General features: G+C 42.3%; 1 protein-coding gene and 1 long non-coding RNA gene across 2 annotated transcripts in view; both read right to left on the reverse strand.

Moving 5' to 3' along the window:
- Positions 1–6,068: 6,068 nt before the first annotated feature.
- On the reverse strand, positions 6,069–7,195 carry LOC119916270. The gene is made up of 2 exons (XR_005447084.1): positions 7,052–7,195; positions 6,069–6,311 (listed from the first exon to the last, which is right to left on the reverse strand). It is a non-coding gene; the product is annotated as an uncharacterized LOC119916270 (long non-coding RNA).
- Positions 7,196–8,603: 1,408 nt separating this feature from the next.
- The window catches only part of jmjd1cb (jumonji domain containing 1Cb), a 143,255-nt gene continuing 125,631 nt past the window's right edge, over positions 8,604–26,227 (reverse strand). Inside the window, 18 exon segments of the mRNA XM_038736358.1 lie at positions 8,604–9,672; positions 12,177–12,308; positions 12,536–12,712; positions 12,838–12,977; positions 13,827–13,949; positions 14,369–14,499; positions 14,683–14,773; positions 14,920–15,088; positions 15,194–15,547; positions 15,741–15,961; positions 16,101–16,323; positions 17,120–17,244; positions 17,504–17,593; positions 18,167–18,319; positions 18,405–18,619; positions 20,408–20,609; positions 22,473–25,011; positions 25,448–25,610. Of these exon segments, the coding sequence (XP_038592286.1) occupies positions 9,580–9,672; positions 12,177–12,308; positions 12,536–12,712; positions 12,838–12,977; positions 13,827–13,949; positions 14,369–14,499; positions 14,683–14,773; positions 14,920–15,088; positions 15,194–15,547; positions 15,741–15,961; positions 16,101–16,323; positions 17,120–17,244; positions 17,504–17,593; positions 18,167–18,319; positions 18,405–18,619; positions 20,408–20,609; positions 22,473–25,011; positions 25,448–25,610 (5,341 nt within the window). The 3' untranslated portion in view covers positions 8,604–9,579.

Here is a 26,227-nt window from a genome sequence, read left to right on the forward strand (position 1 = left end):
TTGTTCTAATCTTAGCACAGTCTGTGTTCCTTGTTGGTGTTAGTTTAGTTGTGATCTGTCTGATGGTGTCTGGATTAGTTTGTTATTTTCATTATTCTGATCTGTTACTTCTTACTTTGATATGTTTAGTGTTCAGTACTTGTGTTATGTCTGGTCACCTCCAGTATCTGCCTGCCAGCCAGTCTCTCTGTTTTCCCCTTCTGTCTCTCTGCCTTGTTCACCCTGATACCTGTCACCTGTGTTGCTCCTGCCCTGCTCGTTAGCCCCTATGTATAAATGTTTAGTGTTTCTGTTAATTCCCTGTCTGGTCATTGTTCGTGTTACTCCTTGTCTGTTGTGGCTTCAGTTTCCCTGTCTCCTTCAGTGTTTTGTCCTGCTATTTCCCAGCTCATGTTACTGCCTGTCTCATGGAGTCTTGATTAGCTGTTTGGATTTTTGTTTCATTGCTCATTTGGATTTAATGCCTTTGGATTTCTCTGGATTCAGCCACTCAGTTGGTAAGTATGCTCGCTTTTACTTTTGGAATAAATCTCTTGAACTGAACCTGCCTGTTTCCCGTGTCTGCGTTTGGGTTCAACCAACCTGTTTCCTGCCCACGAATCGTAACAGAAATAACAAATGTAAACATTTGCGCATTTTTCATTCCTTAGTGTGCTGTACAGTACAACACAGCAAACAACTAATGATTCTGCCCCAGCATCCTGTCTTTGGTCTGGGACAGGCCAGAGACTCTTGTCCTCCTCCTCCTCATTCTCCCTACTCCTGCTCGTCCTCCATCCTCCTCCTCTTCTGGTGTCCTCTACCTCTTCCTTCAGATTTCTCTGGATCCATTGATCCAAAACTGAATGAACTGACTCTGGCCCTTTTTATCTGTCTATTCTAGGTTCTGATTGGTGTGTTATCAATTTTGACTGTTTGTGTCTCCACCTGGGTAGCTGTTGCTGCTATTTGAGCTCGACCTGTGCTGATTGAGTGAACAATATTTAATGTTAGTGCTTTCTCAATGACCACATGGTGTAGGCAATGAGAAATGAAGGGGTTTGTGTTTAGAGAAATGGGTGTTATTTTTTAAAAAATTTAGAAATTTTAGTTCAAAGGCCTGGTTAGTGTTTAACCCTTAAGAGTTCCTTTAAAAAAAACTTAATTGTCCCTGGGCTCCTTCCCAAAAACATTTTTTTTTTTTTTTTTCAACTTTAAACTACTCAATCTTTCAAAGTTACTTCAGCCTGAAATATACATATCAAACATTAATTATGTTTGGGGGATTTTAACCCTTTTAAATGCCATTATGTTTACATAACTCCACTGTTATTTTTATCAAAAAACAAATAATTTCCATAAAAAACAATTCAAGGAATACTTGATTATTATTATCAGGGCCTGAAATGGGTCAGTGATTGGCAGCAAGATTGATTTTGATGCATTGTTTTTTCTGCAATGGCAGATTAAAGTTCATAATCTTAGTTTAGAATGATATATGATCATTTCCAGATTCTCCTGTGTGCTGTCTTGCCATCTCCAAAATGACTACTTGACTACTCCTGCTCATACTTAGACTATTAGGTACACATGATCAATTTCAATCAAGTTTATCAACACAAATAACTGGTCAGCCAATCACATGGCTGCAGCTTAATGCATTTATGCATGTAGACATGGTCAAGACAACTTGCTGTAGTTCAAACATCTGAATGGTTGTTGGTGCCAGACGGGCTGGTCTGAGTATTTCAGAAACAGCTGATCTACTGGGATTTACACAACCATCTCTAGGGTTTACAGAGAATGGTCTGAAAAAGAGAAAATATACAGTTGTGTGGACGAGAAATGCCTTGTTGATGTCAGAGGAGAATGGGTAGACTTGTTCGAGATGACAGAAAGGCAAAAGAAATTCAAATGACCAATCATCACTCGCAAGGTATGCAGAATACCATATCTGATGCACAACACGTTGAATCCTGAAGCTGATGGGCTACAGCAGCAGAAGACCACACCGGGTGCCACTCCTGTCAGCTAAGAACAGGAAACTACAGTTCACACAGGCTCACCAAAACTGGACAATAGAAAAATTGGAAAAACGTTGCCTGGTCTGAGTCTCGATTTCAGATGCTCGGGTCAGATTCTGGCGTAAACAACAAGCACGGATCCATCCTGCCTTGGATCAACGGTTGGTGGTGGTGTAATGTGTGGGGGAAATTTTCTTGACACACTTGGAGCCCCAGTGACCATTGTATAAATGCGACCACAGTGTACCATCTTCTGATGGCTACTTCCAGCAGGATAATGCACCATGTCACAAAGCTCAAATCATCTCAAACTGGTTTCTTGAACATGACGGTGAGTTCACTGCACTCCAGTGGCCTCCACAGTCACCAGAACTCAATCCAATAGAGCACCTTTGGGATGTGGTGGAACGGGAGATTTGCATCATGAATGTGCAGCAACTACTACTACTATATGATGCTCTCATGTCAATACGGACCAAAGTCTCTTAGGAATGTGTCCAACACCTTGTTGAAAATATGCCACGAAGAATTAAGGCCCTGTCTACACGAACACGGGTATTTTCAAAACTGTGACTTTTTCTATGCGTTCGTACCGTACACATGGAAACGTAGTATCAGGTCACTGAAATTCAAACATTTTAGAAAACCCCTGCCAGGGTGATGATTGTAAGAAATGCTGCAAATGTTGCAGTGTTATGTTGACAGTAAAAGAGTTTTTGCCTTGCGATGTAAGAGTGCGTGCAGCGTTGTCTGCTGTGTTTGATGTCAGGCCACTGCCTGCTTTGTTTCCGATATTATTAGGCACTGATTGGCCAACATGGCTTTACTGTTAGGGTCATATTGCCTCCTGGTGGTTTGGCATGATCTTGGTAGCGCTTGATAGCATGTTTTTGCATTTTCAGATTTTTTTTTTTGAAACACAGGAAAAACTCCAGTTATAAAAATACCCGCGTCCGTGTGGACTAGGCCTAAGGCAGTTCTGCAGGCAAAAGGGTCTCCAACCCGGTACTAGTAAGGTGTACCTAATAAAGTGGCCAGTGAGTGTTTAACCATGGCTGCAGTGCACCTGCATAAACAACCTGAATGAGAACAAAAACAATGTCCCAATTTTGTTTTGGTTCTCGCTGCTCATCGTTTTCATTCCTGGATTAGTTCATAATGCAGAGTGTGGCCTTCAAAGAGAAAAGACTTTGAAGATGAAGTTGGACACACGCATGCACATACACACACACACACACACACACACACACACACAGACCTTTCTTTTACACAGACACCATCATCCAACATCAATATGACACACACACACACATATCATTTCAGGGGCAAGACTCCCTCGCAGAAAACAGTTAAAAAGTGTGAAATTTTGCTGCATGCTGTAAAAGGGGAAAAAGTAGCACAAACTGGTGGACAGATATAAAAATAAAAAATTGAAAGCTAGTAGTGTAAAATGAAATATTAACATAAAGGAATGCATCAGTTTAGGTTAGGATAAATGCGGGATCAAAAAAACCCATTTTCAATGGGGCATTTTTTGTCCTAAGGGACGAATGTGTCGGTTTTTACGTAGCTTAGCCATTTTAAGCTAATTTTAGGAACTGACACGACAATTTGAAAATTTCTTTAAAAAGTATATCCTCTGGCAAATTTGAGCTATATATATTCAACACAGCCAAAATGGCTTGAAAATAAACGGAATGGCACAAAATATCCCGAGGAACTCTTAAGGGTTAAGCAATTGAGGAAAAACTAACTCTAAGAAAGTCAAAGAAGAAGATGTAACTGAAGGAAAAATCTGAACCTAAAAAATCAGAATGAAAAGTGATCCTGCCAAAACTTTTTCACAGATAAAAGAAATTGTATTTTTCTCACCTGTCTTTACATCATGAACATGAGAGAAGACAATTTAGTGACAATCTCTATTTCACTTACTACTCAGTGCTTCCGTACATGTCTCTACACTGAGTTCACTTTTTGAAAACTGGTCACACCGTTCTCTTTACCGACATGCAGCTCAGCTTCAGTTCATCTCACATCCATAATGCACGAACAAAATCACCTGACACATCGGAGTACCAACTCTGGTACCAGAACACAGGCAACAGTAACACTGACTACAAAATGATCTCAAAGCAATAACAGGGTTAGGGTCAATATCTTACAGCATAAACCAAGATTCCATTATTTATTCTCCTTTATTGATTGGATTGTGCTACCTCACAGAAATGAATCAGAATTGTTATTTATTAATCAGGGTAATGTATTTGTTAAACTGAGCTGTAGCCCCTTCATGCTAAACACACACATATAAAACATACTACACTGAACAAAATTATGAACACAACACTCCATCATGAGCTGAACTCAAAGATCTAAGACTTTCTCTGTGTACACAAGGACTATTTCTCTCAAATTGTTCACAAATCTGTGTTAGTGAGCACTTCTCCTTTGCTGAGGAAATCCATCCACCTCACAGATGTGGCAAAATAAGATGCTGATCAGACAACAGGTGTGCCATATAATAAAAGGCCACTTTTGGAATACGGCCCTTGGTTTCAATCCTCGATGACCTCTATCAAAGATTGGCCGAGTGAGGAGAGGGGGCAGGTGAGGCAAATCCAGAACATTTTGTAATTGTACACGACGATGTGGCGAGTGTTTACAGCCCGTTTCCTTCCACCTTACTCTCCATCCATCAGCACCACAGAGGAAATTGTTTCTTCATGAAGGTGGAAAGTTTATGACCAGCAGCCTCGTGATCAGAAGCCCCTCTGTGACACAAGGAATGCTGGATGTCTGGACACATCTGCAGAAGATTGCCAGAGATCGATCCAACGTCAATATGATCATGGTCACGTGTACTGATAAGAACCATGAAAAGAGATCATAGTTCTCCTGTAGAGCTCATAGTACCTTACTACCCCACCAGAGCACTGCGCTCCCAGAATGCAGGGTTACTTGCGGTTCCTAGAGTCTCCAAAAGTAGACTAGGAGCCAGAGCGTTCAGCTATCAAGCTGCTCATCATAGAGTGTTCCAGTGAGCACACCAGTATTCAGCTGGCTCTTAGAAATGTCTGTTCATTTAATGTGTGTATGTGTGTGTGTGTGTGTGGGGGGGGGCATCAAAATTTCTCCCTAGGCCCCCCAGCAGATGAATCTGGCCATGCACTGTTTCTTAATCAGGTTCCTCTAAAGTCATATTGGCTTTCTCTCACTGAATTTTATTACCTTTAGTCTTTGTCTTTACAGAATTGTTGTAGATAAGGAATCCCAATGCATTTCTGGTGTTTATTATTTGATCTGAAGTTTCATTTGGTCTGTGATAAAGCTACAGGATGAGGCTGACACAGACAGAGACTGGCGCCCTGCTGCTGGATTCTATGATGATTCACCTTTTCTTTTCCAAAGCTAATTCAGCAGTCCTCTGACTCATATGCATTAATTCGTCTTACTGCTGCAAATCAATTCTGTATTATACTGATATGTATGCAACACATGAACTCAGCTCTGATAGTTGGTCTCACAGTGAACTATAAACAATAAGAATGTCTGGATTGCTCTGCAGCTCTCTCTTCCTGTGATGTCTGAGTAGTGCATGTAAGAGCAGTTAAAACCTCACAAGGTACAGTGACACTCTAAATAAAAGATGAATACTAAGACGCTGACTGACACCTCAGCAGCTCCCTCAGATACAAATTATGTGTTCAGTGTCACTTCACTGTTATGTTGTCTTTATTTCTGTTTAATGGTGCTAGGAAGATGATGTCACACCATCATCACAAAGATTTACAGCAATTCTGAATACAGCTAGTCTGTGTATCTGCAGACTACATAATAGTTTAAAAAATAACACACTGAAGGAACAGCCTGTAATAAACTGGCCAGAGTTTAAATGCAAATGATCTTTGCTCAAGTGGATTCTACCGACAGAAGAAGTGAAAAAGAGAAGGATGACTTAACAATAACTTTAATGCCTACACATCCTGTAAGATAACATCAGTAAAGAAGACGTGAACATGGCTGTTGTGTGATGGATCCAGACATGAACCAGTGAACACACTGACATCAGGGCTTCAGCGGCTTTTTATTTACATTTATGACATAAGACTAAGAATCCGACTGCAGCTGTGGGATACACCCAGTTTGTAGTCTGGATTTCAGACATAGCACAAAACTGAACAAGTCATGAGTAGGGCCTACACACAAGGTGGGAAAAGATGGGTGATGTCCTTGAAATTCGGGCTAAAGAAGGCTGCTTTGGTTGGTTGTACTGGCCATCAATCACTGCAAGATCTTGGCGATGCATCACTAAACATGACATACATACAAGAATACATTTTTGATTTGATATTGTTTTCTCAACATAACATGGAATAACAGCACCACCTAGTGGTGAGATCACACAGCGCAAGTCTTAACACGTGGTCAGTGGATAGCATCCAGACCTTTTTCTAACTTTCAACCACTTACTATCAACATCCTTTTGAGATTGAGCATCACCTGTAGATATTTATTTTCTTGTTATTAAGTTGTGAGCTGAACGGGTTTTGTTGTGCTGACCCGATCATAAGTCGCCCATTTACCCTGACACAAAATCAAAGGCAAACTCTTTCACCAGTTTACATATTTCATCCCTTTCTGGAAATGTGACTTTTGTGATCCAGGAAACACAGTAAATTATGGTATAACAGGAAATACTGTATATTACTGTGGGTGTGATTTGAAAATTCTTTAATGATCGCAAAAAGGTTCTTCCTTAGTAATTTTTGAATGGAACAACAAAGAAAATGTAAACCCATTTGGTTATTCATTTCCAGTGTCTTCACCTGAATATCGCGCCTGCACGATTAATCTAATCGCAATCACGATGTCGACATGTGCGATTTCTAAAACAGAAAAGGTGTGTGCGACTCTCTCCTCCCTGAGCGCCGCTGTCTCCTCATTGTCCCCGCCCACACAGAGCTCTCTCACGTGCCTCTACAAACAGATATGTGCAATCAGAAAAATGATTCATGAGCAGTGTGTGAGTAACTTTTAAAACAACCTACCGCTACAGGCCTTGTCTCCAGAGCGCCCAGAAAAATGCCGGTGCTCCGGTGGCTCTGAGACAGAGAGACTTCGGCAGCAGCTAAAGCAGTAGGACAGAAGAAAACAGGGAAGATAAGTAAGGTTTGGGTTTGGCTCGCTGGCCATTTAACGTTAACTGTATCGGTGCCTTTTGTTGTTCAACACGTTCAACTTTTCATTAAGCCGACGTGCTTGTCAGTCACCATTTGGCAACAGACCAATCACAGCCTGGATGGGGCGGGACATTAAAAAAAGGTTGACGTTCTACAGCAAACTTTCAGATGTTAGTTCATAGCATTAACAAATAAGACACCAATATAGAGCCTTTTTTCTTGCACAAGGATTAAATAAACCCCACAGAAATGACATGGTGAACCCGCTAACGTTACAACCAAGCCTAATAGTTTATATTAATTAAATAGTTGAAATAATATTCAACTAGTGGTAAAATAGTATACTATTAGATGAAATGACACTATTGTAATTAATATAGGCTTTTATTGTTCTACTAACAGTATACTATTAACTGAACATTATACTCTTTATTTAATGTTATAATATTATACTAATACACTCATGTAAACTAGCTCCACCTCCAGGTATCAATTAAGGTAACATCTTGCTGAAGGACTGCAGTTGAAAATTAGCCAGTAGGCTAACACTGGCTCATTTACAGTAATGTTGATTAATGTGTGCTGTCCTTATAAATAAATAGAAATAGTGGATATAGCCTCTGCAGTGGACAGATGTAGATTTAGCCATTGCCAGTGTGCCAATATTTGCTCCTTCTAGCCGCCTCCTCGTAGAGCAACACGCTCCCCTTGGTTCGGTTATACGTTATACTAGTTATTGTTCTAAATATTTATTGTTTAACTTTGTTCAAGTTGAAAAATACACAATCTAAAATGTCATTTTTTGTGCATTTTCCTTGATAATCAAGGAAGTAGACTCACCATTTGTTCCATCATAATTGAATCGCAAATCGTAATATTGTCCACAATAATCACAATATGACTTTTTCTCCAAATTGTGTAGCCCTACATTGAAAACACAACACAAAACGTTTGATAAATCCATTTTAATGGAAAATGTAAAACCCTTTTGAACTTCAATGTACAAAGCATGTAACACTTGCACTTTAAAATGTGAACTTGAAGCAAGCCATGTTTTAAAAAAATACCTCAGTGACTGTTTATATGTATATATTTACATATTATAGTTTTCATTATTTTATCTTTTAACTTCAAAAGTTCACCATAGTAAATCTTAACAAAACAAAAACAAGACAACCCATTCTTTTTTAAATAAATTACATCTTTTTTTGTAAATGTCTCAATGTTACAGCAAATACTTTTTTTCATAAAATGCTGAAGTGTAGAAGCCATTTTTTTCTTTCTTTACATAATACAAGTTTACACAATCTTTACAATAGTTTGGCAGTTCATTTTCAATAAATGTATTTATGGCATGAGGACTGTAGAGCATCAACATTTCCCAAAGTTACAGGCATTAGCTGGTGTGTGTGTGTGTGTGTGTGTGTGTGTGTGTGTGTCCTCCATCACAGTAGAGCCGTATTACAACTGAAAATCACATAGCAAAGAAAAAAAACTGTACAAGTCACATTTACATCAATGCTTTTTCTCTCAATAACATCGCATACCATAGAGCTATAAAATAAATACATCTTCACAGAGGAAATAAAACAACAGAACTAGAAAAGAGGACATGAACAGACAAATCACAGAAGGAACAAAAAAGGAGGGAGCAGCAGAGCTCACTGCCTGCTGACTGAAACATCTGAGATTTCTGTTTTGCATTTTTTCCCCCTCAAACCTTTTTTCTTGCTTTTTTTGATCCTGATGCTGCTTGCTGCTGGTGATGCTGACGTGATCAGAAAAATCTTCTATCCAAGACGTTGTGTGGGCTGCTGCTAAAAACAGGGATTAAACCTCCTGGCCTTTATAATCCACAGCAGATTACAATGAGAGAGCAGCTGTGTCTTCATCATCACTGCTGCTGCCATCAAACCTGTGACCAGTCTGAGTCTCCAAGGAAACTGGATCTTAGCTAAACGCACCATCATTCACACTAAAGAGTTCCGTTTTGTTTCATTGGAGGCTTGTAGTGCTGTTTCACTCCAGCGTAGTGGCTTTTATAAGGCTCACAACCAACATGCTGCCCTCTTCATCCTCTGTCCTCCCTGTGTTCTGAGTTTATGAAACACAAAGAGGTGTGGTAGTTGAGGTTTAATCCCTGCCTATCCAGTGGCCCCTCATGTCTTGTGTTTGTCTCCTCTTGGCACTGAAGGTTTGGGGTGATGATGGAGATGGGCGTGGCTCTCACTGGCCACCTGGATGTGTGATGCAGGTGCAGTACCCATGGGTCACATCACCACCTCTTGCAGTCACGTGATAACAGTCCTCCACGTGAGGAGGTGGGAGTAGGCAGAGCGAGGTGCTCATGGGAGTCATGTCCCTCTCTTGAAGGCGTGGATGCCGCCGATGGGGTGTCATGAGTTCTCTTCCTCGTCATCTTCCTCAGCGCTACCCCTCTTCAGGGAGCTGACGGCCTCCTTTACACAGTGGTACAGGATGTTCTTCACCTGAGGATGAGGAGACAGAGTTTTCACAGCTGCACGTATTCCACAAGAGTTTCATTACTAACGTCAGACTGGGACAGAGCTCGTACTTCAATCCTGAACCAAAAACTAAAGCTGATGATACACGGGGCAACTTTTTGAGCAATGTTGCTGGTGGCAAGTCTGACTATATTTTGAACAGCGGTGGTGCGGGGAGGGTGGGGGAGTGATGGTGGAAGGGGATTATGGTAGTAATCTTTACTCATTACCATTGACAGCAACATTGCCCCGCACCATTGCTCTAAAAGTTGCTCCATGTATCATCAGCTTCAGTGTAGTATTTGAAGTGGCTATGAGCCAATCAAGGTTTATATTTTCATGTCCATATTAAAAACAACAACCAGGTGCCCATATGAACACAGAAACTGGTTTTACTTGCTGTTCTACTGGCCATCAGGAGATCCCTCTCTGATGCACTGCCAAAGTAAATGATGTAAATGGTGCTTTGGCAGCTTGATTTCGATAAATTAAGTGAATACTTTCCAAAGTGTGTTTACTGAGCTGGAGTGGAGGGATAGTAACACCCAGAGGTTGTCTGCCCCCCATCACTTCCACTGTCGGAACAGAGGAACAATTATAGCAAGCACAACCTGTTTCTATGGGCACCTGACCGTTGTGTTAGGACAGACCTGAATCGTTGTGAACCTACAGCATCCTTTATACACACACACTTCCACACTTTGCAAGCTATGTATGAAAGTTTTGTAAAACATTATTTTGTAATTTCAGGGCTGCATCCCCCTCTTCAGTTCTCAGATACTCCTGCAATATGCGTACTATATACAGATTTATGTTCTCCCTGTTTAATTATTTAACTTCGGTACAAAACTATTCAGAGCGATGACCCTAAAACCTCACCTTTAACCCTATATACAGTATACAGTTAACTGGCAATAGGAAATACACACACAAACAACAAAGAAGCAGAAATACAATACTATATCACAATTTCAAACAGTGTATAAAGTTTAGATGATAATCAAAGTGATTTCACATTTTATCACTGTAGGCCTGATTCCAGTCTTTAGCAGGCAGGATGGAAGCAGCCTGTTGTGTTTTTAAATTTCAGCAGCTCAGCAAAGTCGACATTTTGTGTTATGGATTTTGCAGTTATAGAACATTAGCAAAAAAATCCATTAAAACGGGGACACAGTAAATACCTGGTCTAAATATGGATTCAGATCCCTCAGTGTAAACCTGTAAAGTGAGCTCAGATCCAGTCTGGTTTTGTTTTACCATTCTTAAGATTTATCTAGGATTTGATGTGAGTGCAACTATGCCAAATGAGTGAGTGGACATTATTTAGAAAGACACACAGTACTCAGGCATTTTCATACATTCCCCCCTTGCACACCTTGCCAAGTCCAGGAAAGTCTCTGTAGTTATCTGTAAGTACAGACTTGGGGAAAATCTACTGATATCTATTATCGACTGATAAACCTTTGGAACATCTGAGGAGACAGTTGGCTTCATCATTGTAATATGGAAGAAGTGTGGAGCCATCAGGACTACTCAAGTAGAAGAATCCTGGACAGGAAGGCCACTAAGAAACCCATCTCTGCAGCGCTACCTTTCTGGCAGAGCAGTGTGTCTAGACAGAGGTCACCCCTGAGTAAATGACACTCAGGGGTATATGACAATATGATATAGAAAATATATTTAAAAAAAACAAACAGTTCAAAGATGGAGCCAGTTCTAAATGTATAAGAAACTATTATTCATTCCTTTTATTGTTTCAGGAAACAAAGTTGGGTTCAACTGCTCTCTCTTCAACACTTACACATCTGTCAATACATACTTGTATTGTATGTATGTTGTTTACAACATGGTGGGGTGGAGCTGAATCATGAAGTGTAATCACTGTAGAATTATTTCACGCAAACATACAATTTATAGTAATGATGAAACAGGATTTCTCATTTTTAGTGGTGATGGTGCAATGGATAAGACACATGCCTTTGGTGTGAGAGACCCGGCTTCGATTCCCACTGTGACCCATCCACCAATGTGTCCCTGAGAAAGACACTTGACCAATCGTTGCTCCAGAGGCGTGTGACCTCTGACATGCATAGCAATTGTAATACGCTTTGGATAAAAGCGTCAGCTAAATGTAATGTAATGTAATCTAGTTGGAGTTAAAAATATTGAGTATAGACATAATTTAATTACAAACAGGCAGACAGAGACTCATGTTCAATCCTGTCTATGGGAGGATGTGTGGAGTGTATTCAGAGCAGAGGGACTCAATGTCCTGAGAACATCGCTCGTGATGACTCATTCTGCCACTCTCTGTCCACATTTTGTAATGACACACACACACACACACACACACACACACACACACATACACAGAGAAGCTGACTGAATCAGTAAATCTAATAAAAGCCAGTGAGAGAAAGCATATTCACTCCACATTAGAAAATGATTTGAACAGGGTTGTGTTAAATGACTGAGCTGTGTTCCATCACCTGTAGTTTGTCCTCATAGTTGACCTCCTCTTTATTGGGTCGGAGCTCCTGGGTCAGGTGGAAGGAGTTGGCCACATGCTCGGGAGACACAAAGTCATTGATGACCTGAACACAACTGTGGAGGTTCTGGACCTGACAGACAGGACAGAGGGTGGAGGGAGGATGTGAGGACACTTTACTGATCCCTGGATAAAAAAGTCTAAAAGGGCTGTGAAGATGCATGACGAGTGCCAAAAGTCTGAAATCTGAATCAACAATAATCTGAATCCCATAACTCAGGGAAAATATTTCCATTATTTTACATGTGTGGTGATCTGTGTGTGTGTGTGTGTGTGTGTGAGTGTGAATGTTGTATATACCTGGTGCATGGCCCCTGCTGGAATAAGTACAGAATCTCCCAGGAATTGAACCACAGTCCAGCCCTGAACTCCGTGTTCATCCAGCAGCCGCTGACGCTGCTTCCTGCTCAGGTACAAGCTCTGTTCTCTGATTGGGTCCTGGTCAAGCGACACATCCAGTCCCTGCTCCGTACAGAGCTGAGGTGGTGGTTGGTAAGTGGGGGAAGAGGAAGGTGTTAGTGAGATCAATATTTGTACTGAAGTCCTCTACATTTTCATTTGAAGCTGCTGCAGTTCTTCAGTATCTTTATCAGAGTGCTGACCTTGTGCAGGAACTCTCGGACTTTGTCCATGTCTCTGTTGAGGTAGATGTGCCACAGTGCCCCCGGTGTCTCACTGGAGTCTTTCAGCCTTCTCCGAACCCCCTCATCTACATCCTCCTCCTCCAGACGCTTCAACACTCCTACACACAGACACACACACTTGTGTTTCTAAAGCTGCATTTGATTATCATTAAAAAAATTTCAAAAATGTATCAAGTAATCATTCAGTATTTTGTCTTTTAGTCCGTCAAAAATACATCCATCCAACACCCATCACTAGTCTTGCTCTTCTCAACTGTAAAAAAATCCCAAGCTATTTGGTTTACAATATGATACATAGAGAAGAAAGCAAATCATTACCTTTTAACTAACAATCTTTAGTGTTTGTTTATACATTATTCATGCAAAAGATAATGCTGTCTCACAAGGCAAGGCTGAAAAAATGAGAACACCAAAAGAAACTGAAAAGTGGGTGCTATTTCAGCAAGCTAGGTACTACTTGATTGTGTTATTGTGTTTCAATTGTGTATCATTAATCTTCCATTCAGGACCCCTGTGTTTGCAACTCTTAAAGCATCTGTTTCCTTAAGGCTCCATTTTTCTGTATTCTGCAAAGTGTGCTGTGAAATAAACTGACAAGAATTAAAAACAAAATATTCAAGTCTGTAACTCTAACACACAGCTAAAGCAGCAGCTTGACACAGTATTTATAAAGAGTATAGTGTTAAAGTCAAGTCAACTCTTTGAAGAGAGATATTTGGATATTTCCAAGGATGACAAGTGTCAGTGTGTGTCTGTGAATCCTGGTGTTAATTATGATGAGTGGGGGAGGAGGGGAGCAGAGCTAACAAAACAAAAGTCAGGCCTTTATTCATTCCTTCATTGTTTTGTTTTTCTCCCTTCCTTCCTGTACAGTAACTGAGAATACGTTCATGTTAGTCCACCCAGTCTTTTAAGTTGATGATTTAACTGACTGAAGTAAGCCTTACCAGTTTTAGACAGGACTCCATTGCCTTTAGCTACTCCCACATAGACCAGAACAGAGACGACATCTGAAACTTCTACATGGAGGTTGGCAGTCCCAAAGTCCTGGTCCTGAGACGCAGCTACACCTACAGGGAGACAAAACACTTATTCATAAGAAGAAGGGTACAGGGGGTCCCATCTGCATAAAACATTTAAACTGGAATGATAAAACTATGGACTGCAACGTCAAAAGGGTGTGCATAATGCAGCAGGGGTAAGGACAGGGGGACGTCTACTTAATATCAACCAGAATCAAGTAGTTCTTCACTACATACATATCCTGGGGTAAACCCACCTACCAATAGATCAAATCCAGTCTCCAGATGTTTGTCAGGTGTGGATGTATGAGTCTAGACAGATTTGTGAACTCCAGGACTGTGCTACAAGAAGTGATTGGAATCCAACTTGGTAAACTACTGATTAGCCACTAACTAAGCTCATCATATCTTATCTCCTCACTAATTTTTATTAGTAGAGAGTGAAGAGTAGTAGATTTCCTTCCTACCGTAGGCACAGCATAGTCTTGGCCCCAGATCTGGCCTGACAAAGAAAGATGGCAGGTGGGAGGCCAAGTTGAGGTTGCCCTCTGGATCTGAGTACTCTGGCAGGGGCAGGTTCTTCATCAAGTCATCATATCTGCAAAGACACCTCTTTCAGAAGGGCTCACAATGTCTTTAGCATATTTCTGTATCCTGTGCTGATGAAATGCATCGTTAGCATTTTTAGCAGTTTACATTTTTTGTTTTGGGTTGTAAAGCTAAAGATTCTGCTGCACAGGGGGTAACACAGTGAAAAAGACTGAAATGTGTGTATGCAAACCTTGAGGGCATTAGGGCCATGAACTCTTCTCCAGATGGCCAGTCCTTCAGTCTGTAGACCATAGGTTCTCCATCCTTGGATTTGGGTCGCTCTGAACAGTAAGACGACTTTAGTTAGACTGAGTCAATAATTGTTTAGCACTGTTCATGGTGACATCATCTCACATCGGTGACGTGTGTAAGCAGCTGTTAGAATCAATGAAACCAGAACAGTGAGACCAAGCGGACATGAACTCACTGGTGAGGTCCTCAAATCCATCCCAGAACTCCTTGATTCCGGAGTTGGACACCACCTGGTCTTTACAGTTGAGGAGGTCTCCCTGATGGTCTGCAAACTCCTGGTTGAAGGAGTCAGCTTTCCACAGACTGGCATTCAGTCGCTTATGGATCCCTGACACCAACACAGGCTGGACAAACACAAAACCATTCATTTGGCTGCGGGAATCACTAATAACTTTACTAATTAATATTAGTACAGTACTGTTGCTATGACTACTACGACTGATGTATACCTGTCCTTGTTTCCAGCATTCTCTGAACAGCTTCCAGTTGTTCTGGTTGCGGTGATCTTTGAGCCACAGTAACTGTCTGTTGTTTAACCAGCAATGGGAAATATCTGGATAGTGATTGGCTGATTCCTCTGACACTGCTGCAGTAACAGGCGCTGACTTCTTCCTCTCTGGTTTGGCATCTTCAGTAACAGCAGAGGCAGGGTTGTTGTTGTTATTGTTGCCTAGGGTGACAGGCTCCTGCTTGATTGACAGTTTGGTGGTGATGTTCTGGCGGCTGGCGGGGATTTTATTCTCAACTACTGAAGCGATGATGTCATCAAGGATATTGGGCATGGTCCGACCACCTTTTCCAGTCTTTATGAAGAGGAAAAATAATATTTCAATATTTAAACCTGATTTCTCTCCCACTTTTGCAGTGTGCATTGACAAGACAAGGTGGTAAAAGAGATGTGATGTTGTTTTTGTAGAATAAATGAATAAATAATACATTTATATTTATTATACATATATCACAGCATACTTAGGGTAGGTGTGTAGATAAATGTACCTGTGAAGCAGTAGAGTAGACTGGTGCAAAAGCGATTCCAGCATCAGTAGAGCCCAGCTTCAGTTTCCCTGCTGTGGTGGTGAGCAGATCTCTGAGTGTGGAGCCCTGCTCCGTACTGTTAGCCACGAGTGAGGTGGTTTTACACTGCTGCAGGACCTCCAGGCTGTCTCCCCTTTTGTCTTCTTTCACTGATTTACCCAACAGCACTGACTCCTTGTTTTCTGTTAGGAGGGAGGCAGGGGTAAAAAGAGGTTGCTAATCACTAATGTACTTTCTGGAGGTCTAGAGGATTGTACTGACTCTAAAAGTTAACAGCATAAAGCAAATTAATCTCTCCCCATTCTCAAAACTTCCCCTCACCTTTCTTTTCTTCCCTAGATTTCTGCTCTGCCAGATCAGCCAGAAAGTGCAGAGGTGACTGGGACTCTGGTGGGGTGACAGCAGCACTTCCTGCATCGCTGCCTGGACTGCTTCCTCCAACACCTCCTCCGTTTGTCTCTGCCTTGGTGCCTCCTCGGTCAGAGCCTGGCTCAGCTTTCACCAGAGACAGTTTGTTACTGTGGTTCAGGACGTTCTGCAGAACCTGGCAAAAGGTGAGGGTTAAAGGTTGACAGAACAATGACAAGTTCAGCTTGTTATACAAAGAAGGTCAGAGAGAGGGTGAAAAGTCACTGTAAACAGTGATAAAGCAGGAAAGGTTTAAGCGCTCCTCTTCCAGATCCTGTAAAGGCAAAATCGTCCCAACAACATGTATAATAACTTCCCAATTTATTCAATAATCAGCCAAACTCTAATATTTTGCATTTAAACATAAAATAGAAAACATAAAATTCATGACCCTCTTTCCACCTGATTGGTATTTAAGATGTTTATTGGTTTCATCTGACCCGTCTGCTCCAGAATAAATAATGGCACATTAGAGCATCCATACCGTTACTGCCAGCAGGTAGACTCAGGTCATTTGAAATTTAATTTTAAGGGTCGGTAGCTGTTCTGTGCAACAACAACCATCAGTTAGCATCTGTAAGGCATCTGTAAGCCAGGTAGGGCCCACTAGAACAACATTGGGTTTCCACTCTTACAATTATACCTTGGTGATCATGAATTTAAGAGCAAACAAACAAATATTACTTGGTTGCAGAGTACATAGTATATAGTATTTCATTCAACAAGGGAAAGTTATTTATTAAAAGTTATTCCTGGTGCATGTTGGGGTTACTCTAGTTTTGCCTGCCGTCTGTTGTGGCCTTCTAGAAGTCAACACGTTAGGTGTCCATAGCTAACATTTACAGTACATTTCAAACAACATATTAGATAACTATAAAAACAATTATTGTGACACACAGCCTCCTAGCTCAGAAAGAAATAGTCAGTAGTACCTGTGAGACTCCGTTGGTGGCTGGAAGTTTGGTGAGGAGGTTCTGCTTGTTGGTACAAGGACAGTAGGATTTGATGTTGTGTTTTTCTCTCAAAGAGTGCATGGAAGTCACCAACTCTGTCAGCACTGAAACACATTTCAGGAAAAAGGTTTATGGGGAAAACAACCTCAACCTTTATTAAAAGTTAATGCATTACTGCAGTCGCATGACGACTGCCATTGGTTGAGTTAAAAAAAAACATTATCAATCTTCAACCCACATCAGCACTAGTCTACTGTATGTGTGTTCAGGAAATGACTCGAGAAAGCAGCTAAGAAATAAAGGACCGTGAAATGCAGACATGGTGTAAACAGGAAGATAAAGAGTCAGGAGTGTATAGTGTACCTGTGCCAGGTATGATCTGTGTTGGCATCAGGTGTTTATGATCATGAGGCTGGCCTTTCACACACTTCAGCCAGCCGTATAGTTCTTTATCTGATCAAAAAAAGAGAGATACAAGTCACTTGCTGTAATAATCCCCATAAGTGTGCACGCATGCACACCTTTCACTAAATGCTGATTTAGAGAGGAGGAAGCTTACATACACATGCAGTATGTTTACATGCTGACAAGACACCAGGTTACTTAGAGAAAGGTTATGCAGTAAATTGTACAACTGTACTGTAAGATACTATAATAATCTGGTAACTATAAAGACATGTTTGCATACCGCAAGTCAGTAAAAAATAAACAGATCAACTGTTTCCATTTGCTTTGAATGTCAATTAAGTATTTGTCAGGTCATGTTCAGGTTCAGATTTTATGTTTAGGTTTCCAAATTTATACATGAAGTTTTTGGGGGGGGTCTGATGAATCATTGCCACCTGTACTTCCAGGATGAAAACACCTGGAACTTACAGTGCAGCCAGAACACGTTAAAAAAAAAGAAAAGTAAAGAACAGAAGCATGTTCTAAAGAAGTAAGTGAACCTGACATTTATATATAGCCTGCTTGTCTGGCCTCTCATTTGACTCCAACTTTAACTGTCCAAACATACACAAAACTGACCTTTGGAGTTCCTTCTCTCCTTGGCCTTGTAGCAGTCCAAGCAGACAACAAAGCCACATTTCTGACAAACCCAGTGGATGTTAAAGAGTGTTGCCTCGCAGGCGTCACACATCTCTCTCACCCCCCTCACAGCTCGTTTCCACGCCAGCTTGGCTGAAACACAAACAAAACGGGTTTAATTGTTAACATAGTTACAGTTATTTAATCAAATTGGCAGCCATTTTTCAAGGCACCTTACCATCCTTCTTGACCCAGGTGGCTGCAGTATTCTCAGTCACAACCATCTGACAGAACTTGTCTCCGATGAAGCTGAGGATATACTTGGCTGTGGTTTGGTCCAGGTGGCTCTCCTCCATCACCCCAGGGACCCACAGGGCCAGGGCTTCATCATCAAACTGGTCTGGAGTGGAGAAGCCATCCATCCGGATAACTCCATTTTTACTGTAGGAAAGCCTGCATGGGAGGAAACAAGTTACTTGTAAATTAGTTAGTTTGTCCAGTAAAGGTACTGAAAGTAGATACATATGAAAAGCATCATTCACAACCACTGGGTACACTCAGATATGTATTATCATGATCAGATATGTGCGCAACGTGTAACATGTTTGCATGCTGTTTAAATTGCAGTTGGACAAGGGACCCTTGCAGTGCTGATAAATTATACAAGCGGTAAGTGCCACATACATTATTAAGTATAGCTATGGTTACTTTTGCTTCACAAACATAAAGTAAAGTAGGATATTCTTCAGAATTCTGTCAGAAATGGTCTCCAGTCAAACGCTGGTAAATTGTGTAGCTGATGTAGCGGCATAGTTTATCCACTCACATCACTTCTCTGAAGTTGCTGAAGCAGACTACATTTTTTGACCAGGATTTGGTAGGCGAGGGAGATGTGAGGGGCAGGACAACATCACACATATTTATAAAGCTTTCCCTTTTCATTTCAAAATCTTGCAGCCACTGGAAGTACAGGTTCATAAATTCCCAGGCTACTGGGTCAGACAGGGAGGAGGTGAGATAGGGTGAGAGAGAGCCAGATTTACAAATGGAGATGCAGAAAAAGGGAGGGGGGAGACAGAGATTGCAGCAGATCTGCAGTGAGGAAAAGATTATAAAGCAGAATATCCTCTTTGGCAGATTTACCCCGTTAGACCCCAGACTGCAACTGCTGCTTATCCAACACAAGTGTGTTTGTGTGTGTGTATGTATGTGTGTTCAATGTGCATTCACAGTAAATGTGCATGTTTGAGAGGGAGAAACACAGAAAGTGGTATTACACACTGCAAAAGCCATATGATTAAAGAGGTCTTATTATGCTTTTCCCCTCTCTTTTATTGAGTTATATACCTTTTTGGAAAGTGAAAAAGCTCAAAGTCTACCCCAAAGGGAGTTCCCATCTCACACAGAAAACACTGCTCTGAACCGCCCGAAAAGAGCTTGTCTGTAGTCCAGCCTTTTTTTCCCGCTTTCTAGAGACATCACAAAAAAACACGTGTCATAATGCTCACCTAGCGGCTAGTCAGACATGCCCTCAAAAACACTGGTGGAAAAACACCCTCAGCTGCAGCGCACAGTGACAAGACGTCCACCTGCTGCCTCTCCTACGTTTGTTACAGATTAATAACTCACCACTCTGAAACTCCAGTCCATGTTGGAGAACATATACAGCTAAACCGAAGCCATGTTTACTGGCTTCTCAGGGCCCGCCCTACTCTGCTTCGTGATTGGCTAGTAGTCCTTTACTAGGTACTGTACATGTGCAGCTCCCGACATAGTCTTGCAGAAGTGAGATGCATCACTCCATAGCTAAAACGGAGCGTTCTATGGTATTTTTTGAAAATGAAACCATGTAAACCTGTTCTGGTACAAGCCCTAAAAAATGATGAACCTGAGAATGAGCATAATATGACCACTTTAATATTCTGTGTTGTAGCCATGGCAGGATTTTTTTTATGAAAACAGACCTTCCTTCCTTCCTCCTTCCATCTGTGTTACTCTGTTTTGACATGCACTCTCTTAAATCAGAGCTTGCAGTCAGGCAAGAAAAGAGCAAAGCATCCACAGACATGTTTGAAGAGGAATTAGGGGCTTATTATAGGTCCAATTACTCGGGGCTTCAGGGTTCCACAGGATCTTGAAGAATAATGTATATTGGGTGGATGTGTGAAGCATCGGAATGAATAAAAATGTCAGAAAAACATAAGAGAAAGGAAACAAATGTAAAGTTGGTGAAAGTTATACCGTCTGAAATAGTAGAACCGACAGAAGACAGGGGAATGTGCCGGCTCCTCGCCCTTCTTGCTGCGGACCACCCTGCACTCCCGACACTTTTGCAAGTTGGGTCCAATTTCTGAACACGAGTCATCCTGCAGGAAAGACTCCCCTGTCTGCTTCAGCTTCTTCACCTTCCTCCAGTCCTTCAGAACGGAGCGGGGAATCCCATCTGAGAAGAGTTCCCATCATTAAGTCATGAGATAAACAAAGGGTTGATCATAACCTTGGTGTCAAAGACATAAAACAATTCCGACAGACAGTAAAAACATACATGACTTGGATAGTGCTGGCTTCAAATAGGCAACAGTTTCCATTCACACTCTTTTTTCTCATGTCATTCTGGAAAGGCTGTTCTCACACTGTCACACAGTTTGGCTTTCATCCTACCCTCTCTGGGCTTTTGCTGCTCTGTGGCAATGCTCTGATGAAGTTAAATTGCCACACTTCGCCTTTAACCAGAACATCTCAATAAATAAGCTGGTTCTTTGCTCTGCTTCACAAGCAATACACATGAACAGGGGAATCAGGGTGATGTAAAAATGCAGGGCTTGTCGCCACCAGCAACATTTTTGTCCAGAAACTATTAAAACAGTGAGTAGTTTATTCTTACTCAGTCCCACATTCACTGTACTGCTGCCCCAAATACTCCTTACAGCTCCACAGGTGGATTCATTTGCCTCTAAAAATAGTCTCCAACAAACGCATTTTCCCCTGTTTGACTTACGTAATATTTGTGAGCTTTGTAAAGATTCATGTTTTATGGTAGGAACCAGTTGGCTTGGGTATAGCAACAGACAGAGTAGGGAACAGACTGACTAACGCTGGTGGAGTCTATCAATGAGATTTAACAACAAATAACAAAAGTACTGATTTGATGTATAAGGCTAATTATACCTCTCTCCAGGATGCCATAAAAGTAGATCTTGAGCGTTGGGCTACCATACCCCTGTCATGGCTGGGGAGGGTCGCCCTTATTAAAATATGTGTCTTACCTAGGCTGCTCTACCCTATGCAGGTGATACCGCTCTTGCTGACAAATAAGGTTATCAAGGTGCTTAAAGGGTGGCTGAGTTCTTTTATCTAAAGCAAAAGGAACCCTAAATTGAAAATGTCCACAGCAGCAGTTTGGTTTAGAGAGGGTAGACTTTTTTAGATTCCTGCAAATTAGGCATTTTATTACTAGATACCACATTAACAAACAATGACCTGTGTACTGTAGAGAATGCCTTGTGTTCTCATAGTGGTATTGAGCCTCAGGTTTGGTTAGATGTATGGGACAAGGCTGCAAAGATTTCAGTTTGTAACAGAACAAAATCTGTTCAGTTTAGGATTATACACCGGACACATATAACACCTGTCCTTGAAAGTAAGATGGATTTACAATTATCCCCACTCTGCTGGAAATGTAAAACTGAAGTTGGTGATTATTTTCATTGTATGTGGTCATGTACAAAAATACAGAACTATTGGTCTGGTGTGGTCAAAGATTTGTACCATATTTTTAATACTACCATACAGCTCAATCCAAAATATCTCCTCCTGGGCCTCATGGGTCCTCAGATTCAGCCCAAGCTCAAGCAACTTTATAACCTACTAACATTTGCTGCCAGGAAGACTATTTTGCTTTTTTGGATCAAGGACTCTGCCTCCTCTAAGAAATCATGGCACAAGGTGATACAGCAGTGTATTCCCAGCGAATACATCACATGTATGCTTCACACTCCAATAGACACTTTCTACTTAACCTGGGACCCCTATCTCTCGTCTACTTCAGGGTTTTTCATATAACTGACTGGATGACTGTACCTGTAATTTGTCTGCTTTTAGTTTTTTATATTGTCCTCATATCTGGTATGAACTAATGTGTTTTGTAACATTTAAATCTAAATAAAAAATAAAAAAATAAATTTTAAAAAGTACAGAATATTGCCAGCGTTATCTTTTAACTGCCACTCGTGTTCAATCTCGTTGGCTGGGAAACCATTTAGAAAAGACTGTCAGTGCTAAAGTAAACGTCTTCAATAAGACTTACTGCTGCTGGCCAGCTTGAGTTTAGTCTTCTCTCTGGCTGATCTGAAGATGCCATTGGGCTTCATATCATCTTCATCCTTTTCATTGTCTCCTTTCTTCTTGGCCATATCATTCTGTTTCTTCTTGTAGGTTGGTTTAGGCTGACGCTTGGCTCGGCCCTCCATTTTGCTTTCACTGTTGTCAGAGTCATCTCCCCCACTCTCTGAACCGGACTCGTATGACCGTTTGTTACCTCGCCTTGATAAAGGAGCTGCTTTCCTCTCCTCCCCTCCTCCTGCTGCTCCTCCCACCTTCTCCTCCAGCTGCCTCTCTCTCTCGACTTTGCTTCCACCGTCTTTGCTCATGTCCACCTCACTGGAGGTGGAGGCGCTGAGATTGACGGTACAGGGTTTGATCATATCAGACATGGCTGTGGTGTTACTTGTGCTGGTGGTGGTGCTGAGCTGTTTCTCTGGTTTAGCACTGGTGGCGCTTGTAGTAGCAGTTGTGTTCCTGTCCTCCTCTGAGTGTCGGGTTAACCAGGCTTTCTTCAGCTTGTGGTAGTTACTGGGCTGCCCGCTGCTTGTTGAGGCTGATCCAGAGGTATGGCCATTAGGCAGGGGACTAGACTTGCCTGGTGTTGTGCTCCCGCTTGCCGAGCTGCTGCTACTGCTGTCGATGGAGGATGATGAGGCTTGGCTGGAAGAGGGTGGAGGAGGCGAGTTGTGAATGGGAATTTTCTCCCCTGAATCCACAGTTAGGGAGAAGTTTCCAGTTGTGGTGGATGTGGGAGTAGTGGAGAAGTTGCTTCTGGATTGGGCTGCAGCCAAGGCAGCTTTGTGCTTCTTAAGGTGGACAAAGGAGGAGGAGTAAGGTTGACTTGAACCAGAAATTGAGCTGGGTGTTGGGGTGAGGCTTTGACAGGGCTGGGGTGTCCCTGCTGGACTAGGGGGAGGCAGAGACCCCGCTGGAGATGTGGTACGTGAGCCTAACTCCTCCTGGTGCTCTCCTGAACCTGAGTGGCTCAGTGCCCAGCCACCAATGCCAGTGTTATGGGCTGAAATCTCTCCCCGAGCTGAGACTGAGTAGCCCAGCTCTGGGAAGTATGTCGGACTTTTAATCTGTATGCCAAAAGCTGATGCAGCTGAAACGGCAGTCCTGCACACAGAGTTTGTGGTACTGGCTCCCATAGTTCCCTGCATGTCACGCATAGAAGTCTTTTTATACTGGACAGACATGTCGTCCAGGTTGGAGTTGTGCTGGATAATCCTTCCTGCTCCAGGTTCTCTAACACACTCCCCTAGTCTAGGACATTCCCCCTGAAGCTTGGATGGATAGAGTCTCCCCTGGGGGAGCTCCTTATGGATCAAAGCACCAGATTTGTTAGCACCAACAGAACTGTCATACTTAATAGATGTCGACGGACGCACAATGACTGATGCCATTGCAGCTTGGGGCTTGCCCCTTGATAGTCCTTTCTCTCCCGAGAATAAGCCTCCTCTTTCCTGAATCATCTCTCCACCTCGCCACACGTCTGTAGGTGAAGTCATAATCTCCGCACTGATGGCTGAGGGCACACAGTTGACAGCGGCAGCATTTCCATGACCTTTGACGTCCCTGAGCTCCGGCAGCAGAGTGGGGGGCTTCTGCTGCTCCGCTGATGTTTTGTTACCCGCTGCCGCTAAGCTAACTGGCTGGATGGGTGTGAGGGTTGGCGGAGACAGACGTCCACCATAACCTGCTCTCTCCCTCTCTCGTTCTCTTTCCTTCTCCCGCTCCCTCTCTCGCTCTGCAGCCTCTTTACGCTCCAGTGCGTGCTGTGTGGGCGGATGGAAGACAGGCGCTCGGTGTAGAGATGGCATTACCCTGAGCTGGTGTTGCTGCTGCTGCTGCTGTTGGTGGTGGTGGTGGTGGTGGTGGTGATGATGGTGGTTGGGGGCTGAGGAGAAAGAGGAGGATGTGGAGGAGGAGGAAGAAGAAATGGCAGGGCTGCGACGTTCTATCCTGTCTATACCGGTGTGGTGCTGATGTTGCTGTTGGACTAGTGTCACCTGCTGGCTGAGCTGCTCCGTGATTTTCCCTGCTAAACCCTCTCCTCCTTCTGGTTGGTGCTTAATGAGGGGAGGAGGCTTGGAGAGGGAGGCTTTAGAGATGTAGCTGCCCAGGGACAGAGCTCCCTGACTTGACACCACGGCCCCAACACTGGCCACAACCCCTGGAGCTCCGCTGGACACCTTTTCATAGTAAGAGTTGAGCTCCTTGGAGGGGTAAAGTCTTGGAGGCTCATTCACCACACTGTTGGACAGCGTAGTGAAGTAGTTGCTCTTTTCTGACTGGATGACATGGGGATGGGCGTGGCTGGCCTTGGGGCTTGGGGAGGCAAGAGCTGGTATGCGGACGGGGAAGGCTGAATCTCTGCTCCTCTCTCTGTCCCTGTCCATGCCGGGGTCACTGGAGCGCTGGATCTTAGCAGTGAAGGGAGCGACCTCTATACTCTCTTTCAGGATTTGACGATTCTCCTCTTTATATTTACTGGCTCGGTCTGCTGCCTGAACTGCATCCTGGGAAAGAAAATGCACACACTGTTAGGGCTGGATTTCTAATTTTCAGACAAAATATTGAATGTCAACAAGTTAGTGGTGTCCACCTACAGTTTAAAGGGAGAGATCATCGTAACCTAGGAGAGGCTGATTAACATTTCTTAAAGTAAAGAAGTTTGGTAATATATGAGCCATTTTTAAACACACCTCACCATACAGATAGAAACAATATTGCCATATTAACAAAAATACAGCAGTTAAGTTGATGCATGTGTATACACACACACACACACACACACACATACATTGTTAATAGTATTTAGTTCATATGTGTGGTTGGATTTATCCACTTTATTTATTTTTTTATTTTTTTTACAAATTCACCTATTATCTATAAGAATGGGGTTAGGAGCGTTGGGAGTTAGGGTTAACTACTACTACTAATAACGACAATCACCTGTGTATTTGCCAGGCGAGCCTTGCTGTGGGGGTCTAGGTAGAGGTGGTGTAGGAGGACATCTTTTCCTGTGGGGGTTCGACTCCTGTCTGTCTGCTCCTGTTTCAGCTGGGCCAACGTCAGCGTCCTGATCGGGTCCACAAAGCCTTTCTTATCTACATCTCTGCACACAGACAAGTCAAACATTTGCTTATTCATGCTGTTCTTCCCCCCCGTCTAAAAAACATTTTATTCTATTAATGAATGAAACAAATTGAAAATTTAAAAAACGCCCACAAAAACCTAATCCGGAATAATTCTCTAAAACATCTAAAATCATTTTTAGAGTTAAATGAGAGTTGTGTATGTAAATACGATTAAATTAATTCTGGATGATCGTCAGAGGCAGTGCTTAACACTGAAAGTTACCCATCTCTTGAGCACAAAGTATTTCATATTAACAAAGTCACATGTAACCTGGGCCTATATAAGCCCACAATATCATGAAAGACGTCACTACAGAATCTTCTTACCAACTTCAGAGCAGGTACTCCCCCAGCACTTTGACTGACGTGACGAAGTGTTCTTTTATTGGTCGAGGAGCTGGTTTGACTCAGCCTTTACAAGACCATGTGGTCCTATATGCTGTACCAGCAAAAACACTGTGCTGAAAGCTAGGAGTGGAGCGGCGGTTGTCTAGTTGCAGCCTTTGCGAGTACAAAACTGTAGCTCCAACCATGCGGTTACAGGGCTACTTGTTAAGAGTCATAGGCTATCTTCTTTTTTAAGCTTTTAGTTTCA

This window comes from Micropterus salmoides, unplaced genomic scaffold (genome assembly GCF_014851395.1).
Source record: "Micropterus salmoides isolate LMB-PRFRI ecotype aquatic unplaced genomic scaffold, ASM1485139v1 Ms_hic_scaffold_21, whole genome shotgun sequence".
In the NCBI taxonomy this organism is placed as follows: domain Eukaryota; kingdom Metazoa; phylum Chordata; class Actinopteri; order Centrarchiformes; family Centrarchidae; genus Micropterus; species Micropterus salmoides.